This window comes from Protopterus annectens, chromosome 10.part0 (assembly GCF_019279795.1).
Source record: "Protopterus annectens isolate FY-2018-M chromosome 10.part0, PAN1.0, whole genome shotgun sequence".
In the NCBI taxonomy this organism is placed as follows: Eukaryota; Metazoa; Chordata; order Ceratodontiformes; family Protopteridae; genus Protopterus; species Protopterus annectens.
This window is the reverse complement of record NC_056744.1, coordinates 1,397,876,618-1,397,899,213: the sequence shown is the minus strand read 5'-3', so window position 1 is coordinate 1,397,899,213 and position 22,596 is coordinate 1,397,876,618. Positions and strand designations below refer to the sequence as shown.

The 22,596-nt window shown below is 38.0% G+C and overlaps 2 protein-coding genes across 3 annotated transcripts in view; both read left to right on the top strand.

Annotated features, from left to right (window-relative positions):
* The window catches only part of LOC122813614 (mucolipin-2-like), a 1,348,087-nt gene that overhangs the window by 246,259 nt on the left and 1,079,232 nt on the right, over positions 1–22,596 (top strand). The window lies entirely within an intron of this gene.
* Positions 1–22,596, top strand: part of MCOLN3 (mucolipin TRP cation channel 3) — a 1,554,854-nt gene that overhangs the window by 1,347,500 nt on the left and 184,758 nt on the right. The window contains exons 10-12 of the mRNA XM_044086032.1: positions 10,792–10,941; positions 19,973–20,074; positions 20,165–20,287. Coding sequence (XP_043941967.1) covers positions 10,792–10,941; positions 19,973–20,074; positions 20,165–20,287 — 375 coding nt within the window. The remainder of the gene's footprint in view (positions 1–10,791; positions 10,942–19,972; positions 20,075–20,164; positions 20,288–22,596) is intronic.

Sequence of the window (22,596 nt, the reverse complement as noted above, 5' to 3'; positions counted from 1 at the left end):
CAGTCAGACAGATACTAGAGAAGAAGCTAGAGATGAGGAGAGAGTCCAACTGGGCATTCCTAGACTCAGAGAAAGCATATGACAAGGTGGCAAGAAAGCTGATCTGGGCAGTACTGTGGTGGTTTGAAGTCTCAGAAACATTGGTAGAATGAGTGCAGGCTATGTACAAGGACCCAGTGACTCAAGTATGAACAGTGTCTGGCCTCACAGAGGGGTTCCCAGTGGGAGTGGGTGTACTCCAGGGTTCAGCTCTGAGCCCACTGTTGTTCATACTGGTGATGGAGTACAATTAACAAACAGGTCAGAGGGGACAGATCAACAAAGCTGCTGTATGCAGATGATGTGGCATTACAGGCAGACTCTGAGCTAGAACATCAGCAGAGGATAGGAGAATGGAAAGCAAAACTGAAGACACATGGGATGAAACTAAGCACAGGTAAGATGGTGGTAACGGCAGCAGATTGGGGAAATCAAGAGAAGCTCAAAATAGAGATAGAAGGGAAGATAGTGGAACAGGTAAACACTTCAAGTACCTGGGAGGGGTGGTTGAGGAGAAGGGAAGTCTGAATGAAGAGGTCAAAGCTAGAATCAGAGTGGCTGCAGCCAATTGGCACAGAGTGTGAGGTGTAGTCTTTGACAGAAGAATGCCAAAGAAGCTGAAAAGTAAGTTGTACATGACAGTGGTGCTACCAGTACTACTGTGTGGTACATAAACCTGGGCAGTAAAGGCAGAACAGTTGAAGAAGCTAGAGGTGATGGAAATGAAGTGCCTGAGAAGGGTGGTAGGATGTACACTGTGGGACAGACAAAGAAATGAGGGCATAAGAGCAGAAGCCAAAGTAGCTCCAGTTGCAGAAAAGATCAAAGAGAACAGATTACGGTGGTTTGGACACATGCAGAAAAACAAAAGACAATCTGGTGAGGAAGATTTGGGACAGACAGGAAGAAGGTAAGAAGAAGCGAGGGCGTCCAGCAAACAGGTGGATGGATTGTGTGAAAGAAGATCTGCGACAGTCGGGCATGAGTGTTGAAGAAGGCAGGAGAGTGGCATGGAATCGAGAGAGATGGTGACAGTTAACATGATACCCCAACCCCATGTAGAAAAAATAGGAAAAAGGGGTGCTGATGATGATGATGAGTGAAATGATAATGATCTTTAACCAGACTGAAAACAAATACATTCCTATTCAGTGACAAAGTTTTCTTTTTATATGCTGCTATAAATTAAATCTTGGAAGCTTAGGTGTGTGTGTGTGTGTGTGTGTGTGTGTGTGTGTGTGTGTGTGTGTGTGTGTGTGTGTGTGTGTTTTTGTGTGTTCTGTGTCTGTATGTGGATGAGTGCATGTTTTAATTTACTTTGTTGCCATGTGATATAGCTATACATGTTTCAGTGCATTTGTTTGTACATGATCTATGGATAGCAGAAAACTATTTGCAGAAATCAAGATGTTGGAAACTTGTCCTTAAAGTGGCAGTGGGTGCAGATGACTGTGTTATGGGCAGTGAGGTCCATCCTCTTGATGCAGCTACAAAGAATGTTCTGTTGACAAAGTAATAAGTAATAACCCTGGAGATCATTACTGAGAAATAACAGACTGATCAGGGGTGTGATTAGCAAGCAGTAATGCCTACCAGGATGCACATTGTCAGTGAATTGAAGTCTGCCCAGGGGTGTTGTGAGCCTTACCAACCCTGGAACAGTTTTTTCCCAAATAATGCCCACCCCGGGGTACATTTTTGCACTTAGAGAATGTACTGTCTGTTAAGTTGTTTTGTATTTGTTCTTTTTTATTACTATATGCTTTTATTTAAAGTTTTGATATAAAATAGCTCCTCCACCTAATGTTTTAGACTTAGTGTAGCATATGCAATTGTTGTTGAAGTATTTTACATCCAAAATATAGAAGCAGGGAGAGACAGACAGTTAGTGAGACAGACTCACTCAGATATGCATAGCAAATCACACACATACACACACACACACACATGCATAGCACACACACACACACACACACACACACACACACACACACACACACGTGTTATCTACACAGCAAAGTTGCTTTTAGTGAGAGTAAAAAATACGTCAGCCTTTGCTTTTTTTTCTATCCAAACTTCACGGCAGCTTAATGTACTACAGTGAAGTGACTGACATTTTTTCTCTGGCATTACCTTTGCATTAACACTCATTTGGAAAATGTTCATTCTCCAGTGGGGTATTAATGTACAATTTGACAATGCCCTAATATCTTCTGCAGCTGGCAGATTGCCTGTGTAACTGGAGATGGTGTTTAACTTCCAATAATATCCAAATAATACCTCCCTAAAGGACATTAGTGCAGTAGGAAAATGTCAGCTTTATAATTCAAAATAGAAAAATGCCAGATAATCTGTGTAATCATAGAGAAGGCAGTTTGGTAAATTATTTCAATGTAGTCCTGATAAAACAGGGCTGTACATGTCTGACAACTGTCTTTCACAATGCAATTTTCCAGTATAGATGGATACGGAAACATCTTCAGCCAACCCCTGATCGTAACAAGTCCTTACTTGCTTTGCTTTGATGTCATTCTGTATAGTAATAATAATAATAATACTAATATGGTTTCTAGTTGCGATCACAATATAAAAAAAAATATATGCAGATGATCTTGAAAAATAGTATACTGATTGTTCAGGCCAAAATGTTTGTTGCCATCATTGGTGATAATATCCAGTATGAGGTATATTCATTTGCACAAGAGCAGAGAGAGAGAGGCTACAGACTATGTAAACGTACCGTGCAAAGAACTTGTTTAAAAGGTATTGCAGAATTCCAAATACCCCCTTCCCTGTAGTACTTTGCTTATTACTTTACAATGGGTATATTTTTTAAAATATAACTTTAATTTTCTGTAAAGTAAACTGGGGCTAGGACCTGTTGCAAGTGAAGAAGCATTGTATATACAGAAAGAAACATGAGAAAGACACAAGTTAAACTACAAAAAAGCACATTGTCATGCAAAAATTATGCAGGAGATCACAGACTGAACAGAAAAAGCACAAATCAATAATGTGCCAAGTCTGTGCTAATCCCACAAACTAGGGTAAAAGTGAAAAGTTATGACATTCAGTATTAAAGCAAGTGATGTTTTCATCCATTTCATTGATGGCCACAAGCTTTACACATTTTAATGCTGACCCAGATGTTAAGATGTTATCTTTAAAATGTAGTGTCTGATAAAATTTGTACATATGATAGCCTTATGGGTGTGTATTGGTCTCTCATGCAGAAGTTCCACAATTCCCTGCTCTATGAGCAAAGGACTGTGTCAACTATCCTTTTACTTTTTGTTTGGCAGTTAACAGAGTGGGCTGAGGCTATGAGCTGTTAAAGAGATGCTTTCTGTAGTTCATGGCTTGATTCCTTCAGCCTCCATGTGTCTACTTTGTGGCCTCTGAACAAGTCGCTTAATCAGACAGCGCTCCCTTTTTAATATCTCCAAATCTTTTGGGTTTCTAATACAATGACGGGAATGGACCCCATTCCTATGTCAAAGTACGATTAAAGTTCATGAAATTAATATTGTTTCACTCTTTGATGTCAGCCAAAAGTGCTCTTCGCAGCACCCGCAATGTGCCAAGTAATGACTCCTTCTGTAATTCGTATGGAGTTACGTGTATTGGTAGCATATCTAAATATGAATGCAGACTCTTTTTTATAAGAGCCGTTGCTCCTACTACTATTGGCACTATCTGGGTATCCTTTTTCCACATTGCTATCGATTCTGCTTGCACATTCTGATATTTTATAACTTTATGTCGCTCTGTACGCAGGACACTGTAGTCACTGGTTGTAGCGATTTCAATGATCAATGCTGCTTTTGTCTTCTTTTCTTGGATTACTATACCCATTTTTTTAGCATCTATCTTTTGAATTGTTGGTAATGGATGATCCTGTGTGATGCAGACTTCATCATTTTCTGTGATGCTTTGTTGCTGATGTTTTCAGTGCTTTTCACCCACTTCAAAACCATAATATTTGCAAAATCCCCAGTGCAACAGTCTCGCCACATTATTATGCCTTTCGGTATACAGACCTTTTGCCATTAGTATGTCACAACCAGCAACAAGGTGTGTAACTGTTTCCAGTTCGGTTTTACAAAACCTACATTTGTCTGTTTCTCCCACATGTTCAATGCACTTTGTAAATCAGCGAGTATGTAGACCACTGTCTTGAGCCGCCAATATTAACCTTTCATCTCTTGGTTTGAATTCACCTCTGCTTAACCATTCCTGCATTTGTTCATGATTAACATGAGGTTCTTCCAGAAGTTTTCTTTACTATATTTATGTGTTTTCCACATTTCTTGCCTTTTAATCTGGTCCTTCACTTTATATTCTGTCTTTTGTTTTTTGGCACATTCAGTTGCTGTCTGATTTTTATCTACATCTGGTTTGATTTCCATTCCTGTTTGACGCCAATATGCTTCTGCAAGGTTAAGCAGAGGTCATCTTAGATTTATTCTCCTCATGTTTCAAAAATTTCACTACATTTGGATCTTGTGAGGTCAGCAGATATGTGTGGAGTCCCAAGATTGCAGATTTGTACATGTAATCAGTTTCAAGGAGGCCCATCTCTCCTTCGGAACGGGGAATATATAATCTTGTTATGCACTTACTTTTATAGATCATTTGGCAAGCATGAAGCATTGTTCTTGTTTTAATATTTAATTTATCCAACACATTTTGGGGCCAGTCAATCACTCCAAAACTTAAGTTAGGACAGGAAGGGTAAATTGGTTTACAGCTTGGATTTTATTCCTAGACGTCAGTGCTGTTTTCAGGATTAATTTTAGTCTTCTGAAGTATTCATTATTAAGTTTTTTTACACATTTGTTCATGTTTTGTTTCTGATCCTTCATCAGTTCCCAAGTATTTATACAGTACTTCTTGCTCAAGTTCTTTTATATTACATTCTTGTTCCAGACTGATATTTTCCTGGTGCTGCAGTTTTCTTGCTTTAAAGGTTACTTTTGCACATTTATCAAGACCAAATAACATTCTAATATTATCTGAAAAAGTTTTGACAACCTGCATCTGTGCTTTCAGTTCCTCATCTGATGAACTATACATTTTTAAATCATTGACAAAGAGAAGATGTGAAGTCTTTAGACTTTGTTGTTTTCTAGGAGCCAAATTATAGCCATGGCCTAAGCTGGTAAGTAGCCAGCTTAATGGGTTAAGGGCAAGGCAGAATAGCAATGATGACAAAGAGTCACCCTGAAATATCCCCCTTTGAATTTTTATCCCTGAGATAGCAATTTGTCCTTTATCATGATTTAATTGCAGAGTGGTCTGCCATTGTTTCATGGTCACTGTAACATAGTCGATCAGTAAAGGGTGTACTTTTAAGCACTCTTTTATCCATGAATGTGGGATACTGTCAAATGCTTTGCTGTAGTCAGTCCATGCCATACTTAGATTCTTCCCCTTTTTACAGTTCTCCACTATGACTTTATTTAACAATAAATAATCCTTTGTTCCATATGACTTTCTTTTATTGCTCTTTTGTTCTACTGCCATAATTGTTTTTCTTCTAAATGACTATAAACTCTGTCGGCATCAATTCCTATGTGTAGTTTATACGTCATCGGAAGGCAAGTTATTGGTCTATAATTTTTGGGGTAGCTTGCAGGTTCACTCTTATGTAGGAGCATTGTTTTACCTGTTATTAGCCAGGTCGGTGTCTGTTCGAGATGTGCATATAAATAGTTTTTACTCATGGCTAAGTCTTTGTGCAAAGATGTTAATACTTTTAACCAAAAATTAGGTACTGCATCTGGGCCAGGTGTTTTCCAGTTAGAGGCTTTTCTTAACTTTGTTTCACTCTCTCTGGCTGTTACTTCATCCCGTTTCATATCCTGGACCTTTAAACTTCTTATTCTTTCTTTTACTTCTTATATCCATTTAGCATCTTTGTTGTGTTCCACAGGATCTTCATTGATACTTCTCCAAAATGCATCTCTTTCTTCTTTTTTTGGCGGTCTTTCAATTCCTTTTATCGTTTCCCAATTCTCTATAAAACCGTTTTGGGTCATTAATAAATTGCTTATTTTGTACTATTCCTTTATATTTATCTGTGTATCTTCTAAGTTTTTCTGCCTGGGCTGAAATTTTTAATTTATTTGCGATAGTGCATGATAGATCCTGGTCTGTTCTAATACTGCATACTGCTTTTATCATATCTTTCTTAGTATTTTTATTGATCTGTTCCCTCTTCTGTAGTCTTCTTACAGTGACAGGTCTTGTCTTAGTTTCTTTATATTTTTCTCTATTCGATACTTCCATGATGGTGTTCGATTTCTCCCCTTCCTTCGCCTCTCTACCCTGTGCTGTTGTGGTAGAACTTTATCAGTTATTAATTTAGCTGCACAGTAACATATTCTGTTTACTTCTGTTGTATCGCATGGATCTCTATGGACAGTCCTAATTACTGTGTTCATTTGTTTTTTTCAGACTTCTGACTTTTGGGGTTTTATTGATCTTCTGCAGTCTATTTCTTTCATTGATTTTAATATATCTAGCTATGTCCATTAAATCAAGCAACTCTTCCCTTAGTTCATTTTCTTCCAGACTGAGGGCACATCGTTTGTTTTCCATTTCCTGCGGGCATTCTATAGAAAGTTCTATAGTATCTTCCTGTGGCACCTTCTCTTCAATTTCATCCTGTGCCATCTGTTGTTCTGTCATATGGGAACTCACTAGCCTATCACTCCTCAACAGTGACTGCATCAGAGTTTCCACAGTTTCCTGTTCTTTCCCTTGCTGTCTAGCTTTAAGTGAACATTTATACTAGTTTCCTGTGGAAGGCTCCAAAATATCTTGATATGGCACCTGACCAATTGCTTCCTGTTCCACTGGTTTCCCCTTAATTTGGATATCCATTGCTCTATCCTGTTGTGTTGCTTTATGCATTAGATTTTCTACACTGAATCCTTCTCTTTGCAGGTGCTCCATAACCTCAGTTTATATTTCTTTAAGTTCTCCCTTACTGATCTCCTTTTTCTACTTTTCCTCTTTGTCTTCTTATTTTTTTGTACTCTAAAGTTTTCCATATCCAGATTCCTTTGCCCGTATTTCTCTTCAAATATGTTTGGTGCTGCTCTTTTTGTATCGGTTAGTTTTGCTTTCTCCTTTGCATAAATACTACACCATATTAAATCTCTTTTTCTTTCCCATGTCCATATTTCTTCTTCGATGTCTCCTGATTTTCCTGCTTCTCCTTACATTGGGAACTCATTCCATCATGCTGTAATATAATCTGTGTTAGACCTTCTGCATTAAATCCTTCACTTCGCAGGCACTCCATAACTTCAACTTCTATTTCTTTAACTTCTGCTTTACTAGTCTTCTTTTCCACATTCCATCTTTGTGATATTAATTTTTTTATTGTGAAATTTTCCATATCTGGATGCCTTTTTCTATATTTCTCTTCGAATATCTTTTTGGCTCTTTCTCTATATTAATTAACTTGGCTTTCTCCTTTGCATAAATATTGCACCATATCAAATCTCTCTTTCTTTCCCATGTCCATATTTCTTTTTTATACTTTTCAAAAATGCCTAGGCTTTGTTGTTTACATTTTCAGACTTCCTCAGATGCTTCTTTTTTCCAAACGTTTTTTCAAAAATCTGTTGTATTAATGAACACACAATTTTATTTGAAGCTTCTGACAGTTTTTCCTGTAAAGGTATTTTTCTTTCCTCTAATTTATCTCTTAATCTCTTTGTATATTCTCTGTCGGGGAAATTCTGGGCTTTTTGCATAATAGTAACAATACATAATTTCTTTCTTATCCTCAGTAGTCCACTCTGTCGTCTTTATGACTCTTCTTTGGCCTATCAGTTTTTGTGATTTTTGTGGACTGCTACTTCCTTCTACAGTAGGGAGGCATCCTCCCCCGGGGCCTGGCCTGGCCCAATTGTAAAAATGTTTCTGGATTTTGAGGATTCTACACTGTCATTTTTTCCAATCCTGGCACCAGTGTACCTACCAGGATTGGGCACTTTTCTATCTTGGGACTTGTGCAACCAACTGTCTTTTTTGTTTTTGACTTACTTCTGTCCATGATATATACCGTATAAATACAGTCTATATATCCGTGTCGCCTTGGTGAGATTTTGTGAAAAACAGGGTCCACCTCACAAAGGTACTCACCAAGACTTGAGGATGAATTCAACTTCAGCACTACTACTCTCCTTTACTTGCTGACTTTTCATCTCTCCGTTAGAACCCAAATTGAGCTTGGAAATGTCCATGAAGGTCAATACCTTACATAATTAACAAATAGAAATAAACACACACACACACAAATACAAAGACATACTTTGTAAGAAATGGTGGGAGATTTGGTTTACTGCAGGAAATCTTCAATTGGCTTTGAGGCATAAACTGAGCACAGGAAAGCAGCAGCTTTCGGATAAGTCATTTTTACACCTGACTAAGGAAACAGTGAAAAAAAGATAGCCATAACACAGACAAATTTTAATACTGACTATAATCCAAACTAATGATGCTGAAGCAACATACTGTAGGAATCTTCAAACTACATGGCTTGGTAACCCCCTCCAAAAAAAAATTGTGGAGCTTCATAACTGTCTTACTTCAAACAAAATGTTCCCATAATGACAAACTATAGTCAGCCTGTCACCTGATGTTACAGAGGCCATCCAAGTCAGTATGTCTTACAACTTCAGCTGTACACATAATGAGGTGAATCCATATCTCATGCTGCACAAGATGCTTAACTATCCCCTCTTCTGTTTAAAATCAATAAAAAATAGAGAAACACCTTCAAGCTATTGACTACAGTTTCAGTCCCCATTTTCACTACTTGCATACAAAAATTCTTAACAGCGTTGCAGCATTTCTCTCTCCAGACACTTAGCACATGTGTATAATTTATTTGTTATGACAGGAATAATACCTCCCAACTTTAAACTTGCCCATGGCTTACACCTCCCCAAGGTCCTTCAACCAAAATCAGCTACTGACTATATACGTCAATTTCAAACCTCTGTCTGTTTGCAAATATCTGTGAAAAATACATCTATTTAACACCACCCAGGCAGCTATTTTCCTTTTAAGCTCTCTAATATACTCCAACATGAGGTATTAACAGGAGCTATTGTTTTCTGGATTTTAAAGAGTCTTTGAAACTGTTAACCACAACTCCTTCTAAATTAACTTGCTATTTTTTTCACAAGAAATGACCACATGGTTATTTAACAGTTCATTTACAGTTACTGGTCGTAATTCCAGATCAGTTACTGGATCCTTATCAAATGGTGCTCTCCAGGATTTGGTGCTAGGCCCACTGCTCTTTTCACTCTGTATAAATAAACGTCTGTGGGACTTGCATACTTAAGCATTACTGTGTATGGACAGGACATGGTTTTTACCTTCAGTCATAAATCCACACTTCTTTTGGAAGTAATATTACAAAATGATTTTGCCTTAATTTGAAATTGGCTTGCCAATAACAAATCATCTGTTAACACTAGTAAATCAGCAGAGATGATTTGTGTTACTACTAGAAGATTGCTGATCAATTTATAACTCTAATCCCGGGTTCTAAACAGCAGGAATATCTTGGCGTGCAACTAGATGACACACGTTCCTTCCAAAATCATATTGAACCTCCTATCACTAAGGTATCACAGCAACTTAAGGCTGCCTATAGTGTCTCACATCTACTTACTTCAAAGGCTAGGCAAGTAATAGCCATTAACGTTTCATTGCAAAAGCACTCATTACCCATTATTACAAAGAAAAGTAGAATTCTAAAATGGGTCAACTTTTCTAGCTATACTGAATATCAATGCACTTCTGTTCAATGTGTTCAATATTTTCCCCTCCTGCAACGTGTATCTACCTTTAAACTGTTTAATGATATTACTGCCCACCACTTGAAAATAAATTATAAGTGCATGAATCCTCATCTGCCTTTAGAAACAAAACTGCCATTAGACTATTCTTCCTCACTAGCTTCATGTAAAACAATCCTTCTACGGGCTTCTCTTTGTGTTTGCTGGATGGAACATTGAGTCTGTCTAAAGAAACTCAGTTTTAGACAGTCATTCACTGTTTAAGAAAAAGAGGAAGGAACAGCTATTCCAGTGGTATAGGTGTGCTTGAAATAGAGATGGTATATCTCCATCTCTGATTCAAACAATGAATGATATGCATCCTATCTCTGCCTTATTTGAAGATTTAATAAACTACTGATGAATTTCTTTACACTTTATAAATAATGCACATACATTATGTTCATATACATATGTTGTCATATTTTCACGAATCATAAATGATATACTGCTCAAGATTTGTAATACGTATGCTATTTGGCAATTCAATGTTAATGTTCTTGCAACTGCCATAGCACTTCACCTACTCAGCTGTCAAACAGTAAATAAATAAGGATGACATGAAGTGTGTCTAAAGTGACATTCCATGGAATAATTTCAAACATTTGTTCACAAAAAAAGTTGGTGATGTTGCATAACATGCTGACAGATGAGTTGTTAGCTCATACCTGCTGGAGAAGTTGTAATGTGTATGAGGCAGGTTTAAGTAAAGCCTTCTTATGGTGAGTTAAGTTAGGCTGGTTCTGTAGAGAGTCTAGCATGAAGTAAAAATAGCAGAAAAATGTGACTGTCATTGTAAGCATTGATTGAATTTCAGTTTTTCAGACGTGTATAACCAGTGATGCTCTATTTCTCACATACTCTTTTTTTGTTTGTTTTTTAGGAGTTTGTTCATTTTTTCTTGTATTGTTATAATAAGCATGTAACCTGGACAGACAGAACAGAATTTCTGAATGGCTGGTACATTGTAATCATCATTACTGACATATTAACAATCATTGGCTCAATCCTGAAGATGGAAATACAAGTAAAGGTCAGTAAAATGGATTGAATAGATAAGCTGTGTGCATGTATACAAGTAAAATACATTTAAACATTACATGTGATGGTATCATATTATAGTTTGAAATCCCAAAATGTAATGGTTATTGGATATTTTACAGGTGTCCTGCCAAGGTTGCTAAAAATGATACCTGACCCAACTTCTCATCTTAGTGTCAGGGTCTCCCCCCCCAGTGGAATTTCAGGCTGATACGTTCTTAGCTTGTGAGACTTCTCAGTCATATAACATTTCATCAAATTAGACTGGGGTTAAGGGTTATTAAAGGACAAAAAAGTTTGCTTACCACTAGTAACATTTGTCTGTGTAGAGCAAATACCCATGAACTCAGTGGTGTGAGTTCTGCCAGACAGCCATTTACCAATCCAGGGAACTATGTATGGGTTAATGTTGAGTTGGGAGAGTTTGTCAATAATCCCAGCATGGGGGATAGTGTGAGGGTCTAAATAAGTAGTGCTGACTGTATGCCCCTTGTCCATGGCCTTAGTAATTCTTTCAAAGAACTCAATCAGATGGAGCAGGCATGATCTGCCTTTTACTTAACCTAATTGATATGTATCCAAGGGCAGAAGGTCACCTATATCTTTGTTCAGTTGTTCTAGTAAAATACGTTCCAAAGCCTTGCAAATAATACTAGTGAGACTACTAGGCCTGTAATTCCCAGGGCCAGTATAAGGACTCCTTTATGCAAAGGCATCACAACTACCATAAATCCTTGGGGCATAATCAGTAGAGAAAATCAGGATGAAGAGTTGATGGAGGGGTTTTGTTAAGTGGGACTGACACTTCTAAGCAGACTGCAGTGATCCAGAGATATTGCCAGGACCCATGGAAGTAGTGTTTTTAATTTTGGAAAGTGCCAGATGGAGTTGGTCCAAATTGACCTCAGGAGGGGGAGTGGATGGGAGAGGGGGGAGGGTGGAGTGAAGCTGAAAGAGAATTTGTCTGAAAGAATATTAGCAATGTCCTTGGGGTCAGAAAAGAAGGTACCATTTTAGATAAGTTCACTACCAAATTGTAGATTACTTCTAATATTCCTACTATAGCTGAAGAGGTCTTAATGGTCCCGGTCCATCCTTAGACCATGGGGCAGTAGAGTACCCTTATTTAGCCCTGATGTTCTTTATTTCATTAACAGGTGGTAGGCCTGTGGAAATCTGCAGATCTAAGCAAATTATTCAGAAAAAGAGAAGCATATGCTGCCCTCCTGAACTCTGAGAAAATATCCCTCTCCCACCCCTAAAAAAGAAAAAAACACAAAGAATTGTTATTTGTTTAATGATAATTTACAACCAAATACACATTTTAGCAATGATAATCCTTTGGCATCATGACAGATTTTTCATAAATGTAACACTGATACCTGACATCTTAAGTACACATTTTCAGCCTAGCAGAACCTCCCAAAGAAGCTTGTATCAATCTTTGAAAAACTTTGAGAACGCCAGACCTGCTAGACTTCTGTCTGTCTCTGTCTCTCTCTCTGTGTCTCTGTTTTTCTCTCTTTCTCTGCCGTGTCTTCCTCTGCATATCTATTTTCAGGCTGCTTATTTCCTAACTCTTTGTAAAAAGTATTTGTAATATGGATGAGGTCCTAGATAGTAATAGTCTGCTATGATTAACTACCTGTTACATTTGAAATGAATGCACTTATAACTGCTGTTTGTCATATTGTGTTTAATTATTTATGTTAGAACCAATGTTTTTTTTTATGACAACTTGATTATAGTCTTTTTGTATCTTTTTACCATCCTGTCTTCCCTGGCACAGTACCCTTCCATGGCACAACAGTCTCTACTAGCTTAAGAAATATTAAATAAAAGTTAACCACTGTATTGCCATTTACCATTTGGGAGATTAATTCAACAGAAAACATTGTGTTGTCATGCAGGATGCTTAGTTCTATGGATTTGCTTACATATAAGTGCACTGTATAAGAAACATCTCATTAATATGCCATTAAGTCAGGCAGTAAATGTGGTGCTTACTAATGCCTACAGGCCACGTCTGGGTCTAAAACAGTAGCATGAAAACAATCAATAAAAGTGAATGCCAAAAGAAAGAAATCAGTATTCCAGACAGCAGTGTGGGGATTTCTGGGAGGTGTTAGGCCATCCATGCTAAGGGACATGCCCCATGTACTTAATGTAGCCAACCTCAGGTTCATCATATTAGCTGGGTAAGGGGAAATACTGAATGCTGAATCCCAGATTAGGATTCTGGTGGTGTCCCTGTGGTAGCCCACCTTTTGTTTACCAGCCTGCTGATCTAGTAAATTCACAAACTCTGACAAACAGGAGTACGCAGATTATACATGTGATCATCCATGCCAGATGTGCAGACAAGATATAAGATTTATAATCAAAGAACAAGTCTGGTATAACCTACAGACTTGGAGTTGATTCCAACAAGCTGCTTTTGCAAATTGTCATTTTGAGCAGTTCATCTATCAAGTACAAAGTTCAGAAACAGACTATGTCCACTGGGCATTATAGTGATAAATAGCATTAAAAATTTGGACCACACCGAGGGCACTAGAACCAAGCATTTTCGTTGTTATTATTATTATTCAAGAGAGACAGATGCCATAATCCCATGGCCTTTACCTCTTATTAAGCTGGCAGACTATGGACTGAATGTGACTTTTTTGTTTATGTATTTAGATGGAGGAATTATTCCCATTAATTTTAAGACAAAGTGTAAATATGTGCACTAAGGGATCCTACTGATATTTAAACAGTAAAGACAATTCACAAGTATGCATTTAAGGAGAAGAAGCACCCAAGCCCCAAAACAATGAGTTTGCAAAGATGTTCTTTGTCTATGAAGATGGTAAAGTAAATGGAAAAGGAGTGTAAATGCTGCTAGCTATGGATATGTTTATTGGCTAGTCTTTCCAACAAAGTATTATGTAGTACAGTCCTTAAAATATAAAGCCTTGGGTGTTAATAGAAATTGATCCTATGCCTGCCTGAAAAGGGAGGTGCAGAGCACAATTGAAATCTCTAGATAGATGCAGAATTAAAAGTCGTAACAAGCCAAGTGAAAAAGGTCCACCCTGCAGTGTGAACACTGGCTTTAGGTGATGGTCACTGTTGATCTGACACCCCAACTCCATGTACAAAATGGGAAAAAAGGGGTGGGGTTAATGTCAGTGACTTATGATTGAGTAATGGGCAGTAGATCACAAAAAAAAAAATAGGCATCATTACAGAAGGGAGTCTTAACAGAAACATATTAATGGAGGAATGGAGGACAAGAAAGATTTATTTTACATTTGTTTATATTTGTTTAAAATGAAATTAATTATTCAAACTGTTAAGTCAAGCAGTGAAAGCAGGTGGTAACATGTTTCTGTTTTCAATGCCTGCAGACTGTATTGTGAAATGGGTCATAGCTGGCAGCTTTATTAAAAAATGGATATAAGGAATGGACATCTACTAATAGGTTCCTTGCATTGTGGATGTTAACTGACTAGCTGCTAAGGTACTTGTGAATGCATCTTAAAGTTCAAAGTACCTCTTAACACAGTAATATATGGCATTCAGGAGGTAACAAATACTGCTTTGTCATTTCAAACTCCCCCCATCTAATGCAGGCCAACTTCAGTATCTTGGTTACTGTTTTCTGAATAATTTCTACTGCCTGTAATATTCATTCTTTTTACAGTCCCACCCTTACCTAGAACACAGCAAGTATGAAGAGGAAGCACAAAAAAGAATGCAAATGAGTGGAAATATTGGCTAAAATTGGATATGTTGCTGACAAACTCTTAAGTTTGGCAGTCTGCTATGATTTAAGTTATTAATTTCCAGGCTGAGAAATCAAACCGTGACTACTAGAGTCAGTTTGTTACCAACTTATAGCCTTACTGCTGTACAATAACTGATAGAAAAACATCTAGCATGGTGTAGCTGTTTTTATCTAAGAAAGATTAAGAAAATATTTTTTATTTGTTAGACATTTAAACCTAGTGAGTAGAAATGCCTCTTTACAGGAGCAGCCAGAGCAAGTGACTCAAAGTCAAACAGTAGGCAAATGGAGAGTCAAGGAATCAAACCAAGGATAATGTGATGAGGGGCATCCATAGCTCATAGCCTTAATCCTGTGCTTCAAACGTTTGATTCTAGGTTGAAATACAGACTTCCGCTGTCAACGACCTAATTTAGATCAAGGGTGTGGATGATGAATAATCATCAATGAAAGGGAGGAGTCAGTGGTAATCAGCAGCGCATCTTCCAAAAGGGGTGGGATTTACAGATGTGGTAACAACCCCACCCATTATTGGGACTGTGGCAAAAGCTGCTTGTAGGATGTTACAGTGTGAACTAAGGCAGACCACACTAGTGAGACATTGTACAAGAGAACATGTACAGCCAGGGCAGTGCTCAAGCTTTTGCATACCCATAATTCCATATTAAGAGCAAGAAACAGAAGCTATGCCAACACAAAAGCTTTAGCCTAAGAAGAATGCATCATGCAAAAGGGATTAATAAAGGGGATATATCTAAATGACAGCATGCTGAATACAGCCAGTCAACAGAAGAAAATTCTCTTTAAAAAGAAAAGTATTTTACTAGAAATTAGTAAATTATCCCAGTGAATGGCCGCCACTATATGTGTAGCAGAAAATGAAGTAAAGTAATACTATGTCCGTCTCAAGCTAGAATAATGCAAGATAGCTGATTATACATTTGGGAGTGAGTAATCTCTCTCTGTATCCACTCTGTGGGTACACTTTTAGTGTGGAGTAACAGTGGGATGACCAGATGCAAGACACTTGCATAGAAACTTGAAAAAAACATATTTATATTTTCACAGGACAATGAAAGGTAATTTCAGATTACATTTTCAGCCCAGTTGAACTGATAAAAGATAGCTTACACCAAGACTCCACTGAAACTCCCTTTGAAGTTCTTGCATATGGCATTATTTAGAATGCAAATAGGAAATGCAAAACATGAAACAAGCTAAAAGCTAAAACTTGTAGTTGAACAAAATGAAACAAGTGAAGCCATATTAAGTGATCCCCTTTGGCAAAAGCTCTGTACCCATGAATTACCACATAGGCAGTAGTCTACTTAGCACCGAAAGTGTGATGAGACCTTGGGACACAGGTGGACAGTAGTCTCTCCTTTGATAATCACTTCGTCACAGTGGTCAGGAAATCCTTCTACGTGGCACACCTCATCACAAAAGGTTTCTCATCCAGAAAAAAAGAGGTAATTGTTCCCCTCTACTCATCACTCATTAGACCCATTATAGAGTACAACGCCCCTTTTAGTATGTACCTCACAAAACATCTACAACTGGAAAGGTCACAGAAATACCTCACAAAGGGGATTACTGGCCTCAAACAGATGCCCTACGCAGACCGACTCAAAAAACTCCAGCTTTACTCTGTCGCATATCGCCTACTCAGAGGCGATCTCTGCCTAACATACAAAGCTATGTCAAACCCAGAGCTGTTGGACATGCTCCATTTAAAGAAATCCCAATCCCTGCGAGCTACACACTTTATGGAACTAAATCTTGTCACCACAATAAACAGAACATGCTGGAGGGATAGATTCTTGTCCCAGAGACTTCCCATACTCTGGAACAGACTACCTATCTATGTCAAACAGAGCTCCTCATTAGCACTCTTCAAGAAAAATCTTGATGATTGGATGGGCAATAGGAAATTCACCCTGGGGATCACCTCTGTGGTTCTGCTTGACAGGGGCACAGGAAAATAATTTTCTTGGGTGGCAAAAGCCAGGGTACTTTTTTGTCTAGGCTTGTATAGGCCCTATGGCCAATCGCCTAGTACCTACCTATGAACCTAAGTACTGGTTTGTGTTTGGTCGTATGTAGTTTGATACCAATAGACAGAAATGAGCCAGAACTGAAGAAAAGAAAGATTTTTAGTCCTGTATTCCTTCCTGTGGTAGTGCTAGACAAAACAATCACTTCTGAAGACTGGTGCCCTCAAAAGTCTTACCCACTGCGGAACAATCGTCGAGTGCCAGCAAAGAAGGAAGATCTAGTAGTCAGCAAAGCAAACAATGTTAGATCCCAGACATTCTGCGTCTTAGTTGATAAATGGGGAGCAATGAAATAAAGCCCATGTCAGACATGTATATGTGTTAAAGTAAAACTGACAAGATTTATAAATGTAAGTAAAGATGATAGATTATTAGTGTCCCCTGTGGCACTCAGTGATATTTTAATATGCATACCGACAGAAATACATCAGAATTTCAAACTGAATTACATGCAGCTCCTTAGACAATCCAAATCCATCCCTTTCTCATACTTCTGTGATGGTAACTGGGAGGAAAACAGTACTTAATGATTTTAAATTTGAGATGTTGTAGGCCTGCCCCAAAGATGTATACTACATCAGTAGTTACAGATTAGAGTTATGCTGCTTTTTGAGTTTGCATACAGAGCAAGGACAGTACTGTTGTTTGCATCTGTTGCATACTAACTGGGAACAGTTTGCATCAGTTCTCTGCAGGCAGCATTGACATGTCTGAATGGCTGCAAGGCTTACATGCAGTCATTTTCAAGTTTTAAAAAAATCTGCATCTCCACTTTTCAGACACACATAGAGCATGCTTCCTGTCATTCTCTTATACAAGCCTGAACCATCTGTAAAGTTGACCATGATATTATGTCAGTCTGGTCTGCAGTGTGCTTAATATAAATATTGCCAGTTTCAGGGAGTACATGGTTTAACTACTTATAGAATCACACAAAATGCATGGAATAGAATAAAATATTTTATCTACCAGACACAAGACAATGGAGACTATAGCCTGGCAATAGCCTACCTAAAGGAACACTTCTGTCCAATTTTCTTTCTTAATCTATTCCTCTCACACCCAAATTGTGAAGCACTAAATCTGTAGCAGAAATCAGAATGAAAGTGCTGACTGACCCATGCTGTCAGCTAGCAGTACTGTGGCTGAAAATGCTGACTAAAGTCTTAAAGCAGTGTCAGTTGCTTCCAGTTCTCAGATGATGAGCATGTCAGAGACTGACAGACGGCATCCTGTGTTGCTTCACAACTCTTGGACTTTTTCTTTCATACTGCTTATAGCAGACAGTTATGCAGAAAACAAAAAAATGCTTATTCCCTGTTAAATATACAGTTAATACAACTCAATATGCTTAGTGCTACTAGAAGCCAAGAATGTAAACCATGTAAACCTACATTTATTAGTATTGTGGTGCACTGATGGTGCTTTGCACAGTCTCATCATCATACCTCTCAATTGTCCAGATTTTCACAGAATCTACAGATTTTTGGCTCATATTTTTGGACTGTTCCTCATAAAATTTGTAGTTTTCTGGCAAGTTGCCGGGATGATCTGATTACTGAAGTCATTAAATAATGACATACATTTGAGTTTCAGACTTCAAATCCTTTAGAAAATGTATGTTAAAACAAACCCTGTTACTCTAGCAACTTTCTAAGTTTATAAGAACACTATTTAAAATATGTACCTATTTTTTGGCCGTTGTCCCCCCATCTTGTTGGGCTTTGTCCAGAGTTCTTGCACTAAGAGGTTGAGAGGTATGCTCATCATGGTGCAGTACAGCACACCCTCAGAAGGCCATAGTACCACCTACCACTACCAGTTGGCTTGCTTCATAGTGCAGTTTTACCCCTGCATCATATTCAACAAAGACAGTGTTTCCAGCATTCCTGTTCTGTACAGCTTTATAACACAGTGGATTAAGACTGCAAGCTCCAAACAAACTACAAGATATGGGTGAGGCTTAGTTTCTTACAAATTCCATTGTTAAGCTGCATGATTGTAAGCAATATGCTATCCCCTTTGACACAGGCTCTGTGTGTAGTGAACTGTGAGTGCTCAAAGGCTAAACCTGCTCTTGTTTCAGAAATGGTACTAGCAATGCCTAGCCTTATTATGGTACTGTAAAATAGTGTAGTGATGGTCAGAGTCAGATGCATGTTGGGTCAGTCTCTGACTTTCAAGAGGTAACATGTAGTGATGAAAATGCCATCTGAATCTCTGTAATTTGCCTTTATGCCATCATTCTACATGTATAGTCGTCCTCTGAGAGCTGTGCAATCTGAATACCAGTCTACAGCTATCATTCAAGGGCTTTTTGTGGCACTCATCCCCCACAGGTCTAGCTATTTTGAGTACTGATGTCTACCTATCCTTCCAGAAAATGTGACACCCCCACATACACACACACTCACAGACATTCATTCTGCAATGACTAACCCTATAAAGCCATGCTTTATTCCAGACCCATGGTCACTGGTATTAGACAGAAGTCTCATCACTACATGTCAAAGTGCAGAATTTCTACTTGTTCCTCTTCGGTGGTTCACTCATTAGCAGACTTCAGCACTGAAGCAAGTTGAAGTGTACTGGCCACATTTCCCAGTAGCGCCGTTAAGTTATACCAGTGGAGGAGATGGTATATCTCGCTGCTTTCTTCTAATTAGACTTTATCTTTCCTTCCCTTTACCTGATTGACATCATTGAAGGCTCAGTGGTACATGCAGGCAAACTGCATGTAACCAGAAAGTATACAAGACATTCTCCCTGACCTCCTAGGTGACTGAAATGAAAAAGGAAGAGGTGGACGGGAGGTGCATGTAAATAGATTTTAGGGACTGATGGAGAAAGAATAAATCACAGACTTGCATACAGATGTAGTCACATTCTCACACATACAAAAAAACAAAAAACACACAAACACAAACACACGTGTAGGTACCGGTACAGTCATTCACTCACACATGCACAAACACACGCACATATGCATATCCATACAGACCTACAAAAGCTCAGATACACATGCATGCCGCAAACACACACATAACAGATGTGCTACTTATACTGCTTGAGTCTACTAGTCTTTCCCACCCTTTTGTGGAGAGGTATTTTTTTATGTGTGGTGTTTGCTTTTACTGAATATTCTTAACTCATTTTCATGTGCCTTTTTTAATCGTTGAAACCTTTATCTCTGTAAGAGCTTCACCAGTTATGATGTCTGCAGCATCCTGCTTGGCACTTCTACCATGCTCGTGTGGGTTGGTGTTATCCGATACCTTGGCTTCTTCCAAAAGTACAATGTAAGTAACTTGTGGTACCTTTCTCTATTAAAGTAGTACATACTTTTAAACTCACGGGTAATGTTTTGTGTTGTTACTGACTCCCAACAGCTTCTCATTTTGACTCTGCGAGCTGCATTTCCTAATGTTATTCGATTCTGTTGCTGTGCTGCCATGATCTATTTGGGTTACTGCTTCTGTGGCTGGATTGTACTGGGACCTTACCATGTTAAGGTAACAAAACATTGTGTTGCTCAGTCCTTAATCATGTTGGATCCATCTTGTATTATATCTTTTCAGTGCTATTTTGTGCTGCATGTGTCTCTATAGTAAACTAGTTTATTCTGCAGAATAGTCTTTCATGAATAACCAGAGAAGCTTAATGATTTCTGTGACAGTAACCATTGTGTGAACTGAATTAATTTCTCTGTAGTCTGTCATTTACTGTGCCACATATATACATGTATTTGCAAACAAAGTTTCTTAAAGAGTTTGTTTTCCAGCACTTTGACTTACCAGAATACCTGAGTCATGTGCTCCTTCAAAACAATTCGCTGTCAAATGGAATTATCAGGCAATACAGGAAAACAAGCAGAGCATAACCATGCATCCCCGGAAAAGATTCTGTGCATGTGTCCTAAACATTAACAGTGAGCAGTTAAATGTACATCGCTTGAAGGTGATAGGCAGTTTAAGCATCTCATGCGTGGTGTTTTTTCTTGCTGACGTCATGCCAGGGATGAACACTGGCATGCAAATTTTTGAGACACAGAATTAATTTCTGTAATAAAAAGAGAAGTTGATGTTTTTCAGAAATGCCTTAGTGTTCCCTGACAAACATCAATGTATTACCATATAGCTTTACTTTGTCCATCAATATGCCTAGTTGGCTGCCTTGGAAGCTGGGTTCTTGCACAACAGAGGTGCTGATTTCTTAGGTACGATGGATTTAAACTACATATTACTCATTGAGTAGTTGAATAAGATTGATAAGACAGTGAAACAGCAGAATATTAGAGTAAAGGGTAGTTATTAGTTTAGTATCACAGTGGCCTGGTTGAGTCTTTACCACACTACCAGCTTACTTGGTAGTGCAGATTTTAATAATATGCTCAAAATGTCCAGGGGATGCAAAGGATGACATATGATCTTCAGAAAAATGGAATATTGGCCACAGAATTTGAAAATGAATTTCAGTAAGAAAAAGGTTTAACTTAATCTGTTATAAACTCCAAAATCTATTATTGTCTTTAACAGACTACTTTTTTAATGGGATTGATTAACAGTTTTTATATTGTTTTACTGATGAAATGTCAAGTAAAGATTACTGGTCCAAGAAAATATATTGAATACAGCCAATGAAATTTAATGGGAGCAGGTATAAAAAGTATTAAAAGTGCTAAAGTTTGATTTGAACTGCTATAGTCAAGAATCAAGCAATCAAATAATTCATGTTGTTCATTTTCTATTAACAATAAGAATTAATTTAATCTAGCAATCAAGTAATTCATATAGTTAATAGAAAAATCAGGTTATAAATATGGTAGATCAGTAAATTATGATGGTCAGTTTATTGGTAGATTAATTGATAAAATTATTGAACAGGTATCTGAATGAAATTGCTAGGCTTGCAGTATAATGGCTTCAGTTCTGATGGTAAAAGCAGCAATACAACAGTATTTGTCATACTGCCTGATAGGTTGGGCATTGCAGGAAAACAACAGACCACCCATGGGAATTGGAAGTCCTAACCACACCTGGAGAGTTCATTATGTAACACCAACCCTGTAGAGCATTACTGCACTTAGAAAGTGTCCTGTGTTCATTTTTGTTGATTTTTTTGAGTGTTGTTCTTTGATTTATTTTTTAAAAATGTTTATGGTTGCCTATTGTTTTTTCTTGAAAAAGAAGTCACTGTCATTGGTTTGTACTTTATACATGTTTTATTTGCATGGATGTTTGCAAACCTGAACCCACAACACACAGAGACACACACACACACACACACACACACACATACACACACACACTCACACATACAAATAACAGGTGTAATGTTTACAGTGCAAGTGCGCATAAATCCTCAATGTATGACATGACTGGATTTCCATCCTCATTGCTGAAGACAAAAAGGACTTAGTCCGGCAGTGAGTACTTTCCCAAACTACCTAGTCCCTGTCTTGTCACAAACATTGCCATGCTTCTCAGGACCCAATTCTAGATCTCTTTAGCTGTGCCACTAGTCATCCCATTTAAGAGAGAGCAGCCCCAAACTACCATATTCGAAAGATGCTTATTTTGCTTACTGTTGTCCTTGGGTCACAAAGAGAAGTATTTTTTGTTTGTTATATTCCTTTATAATTTTCTACACACATAAGGTTAGTGCATACTGGTTTTCTCTTGCTGTAGGAATTGTAGCCAATTGCTGTCCTCCTGCTTCCCTTCTGATTTTGTGTTATTGTGCTTTGTGTAAGTATGTTCTGGCAGCTCTTTGCCTTGGGTTGTTAGGCCTCATGGTAGCTTTCATTTGTATGGTAACAAAT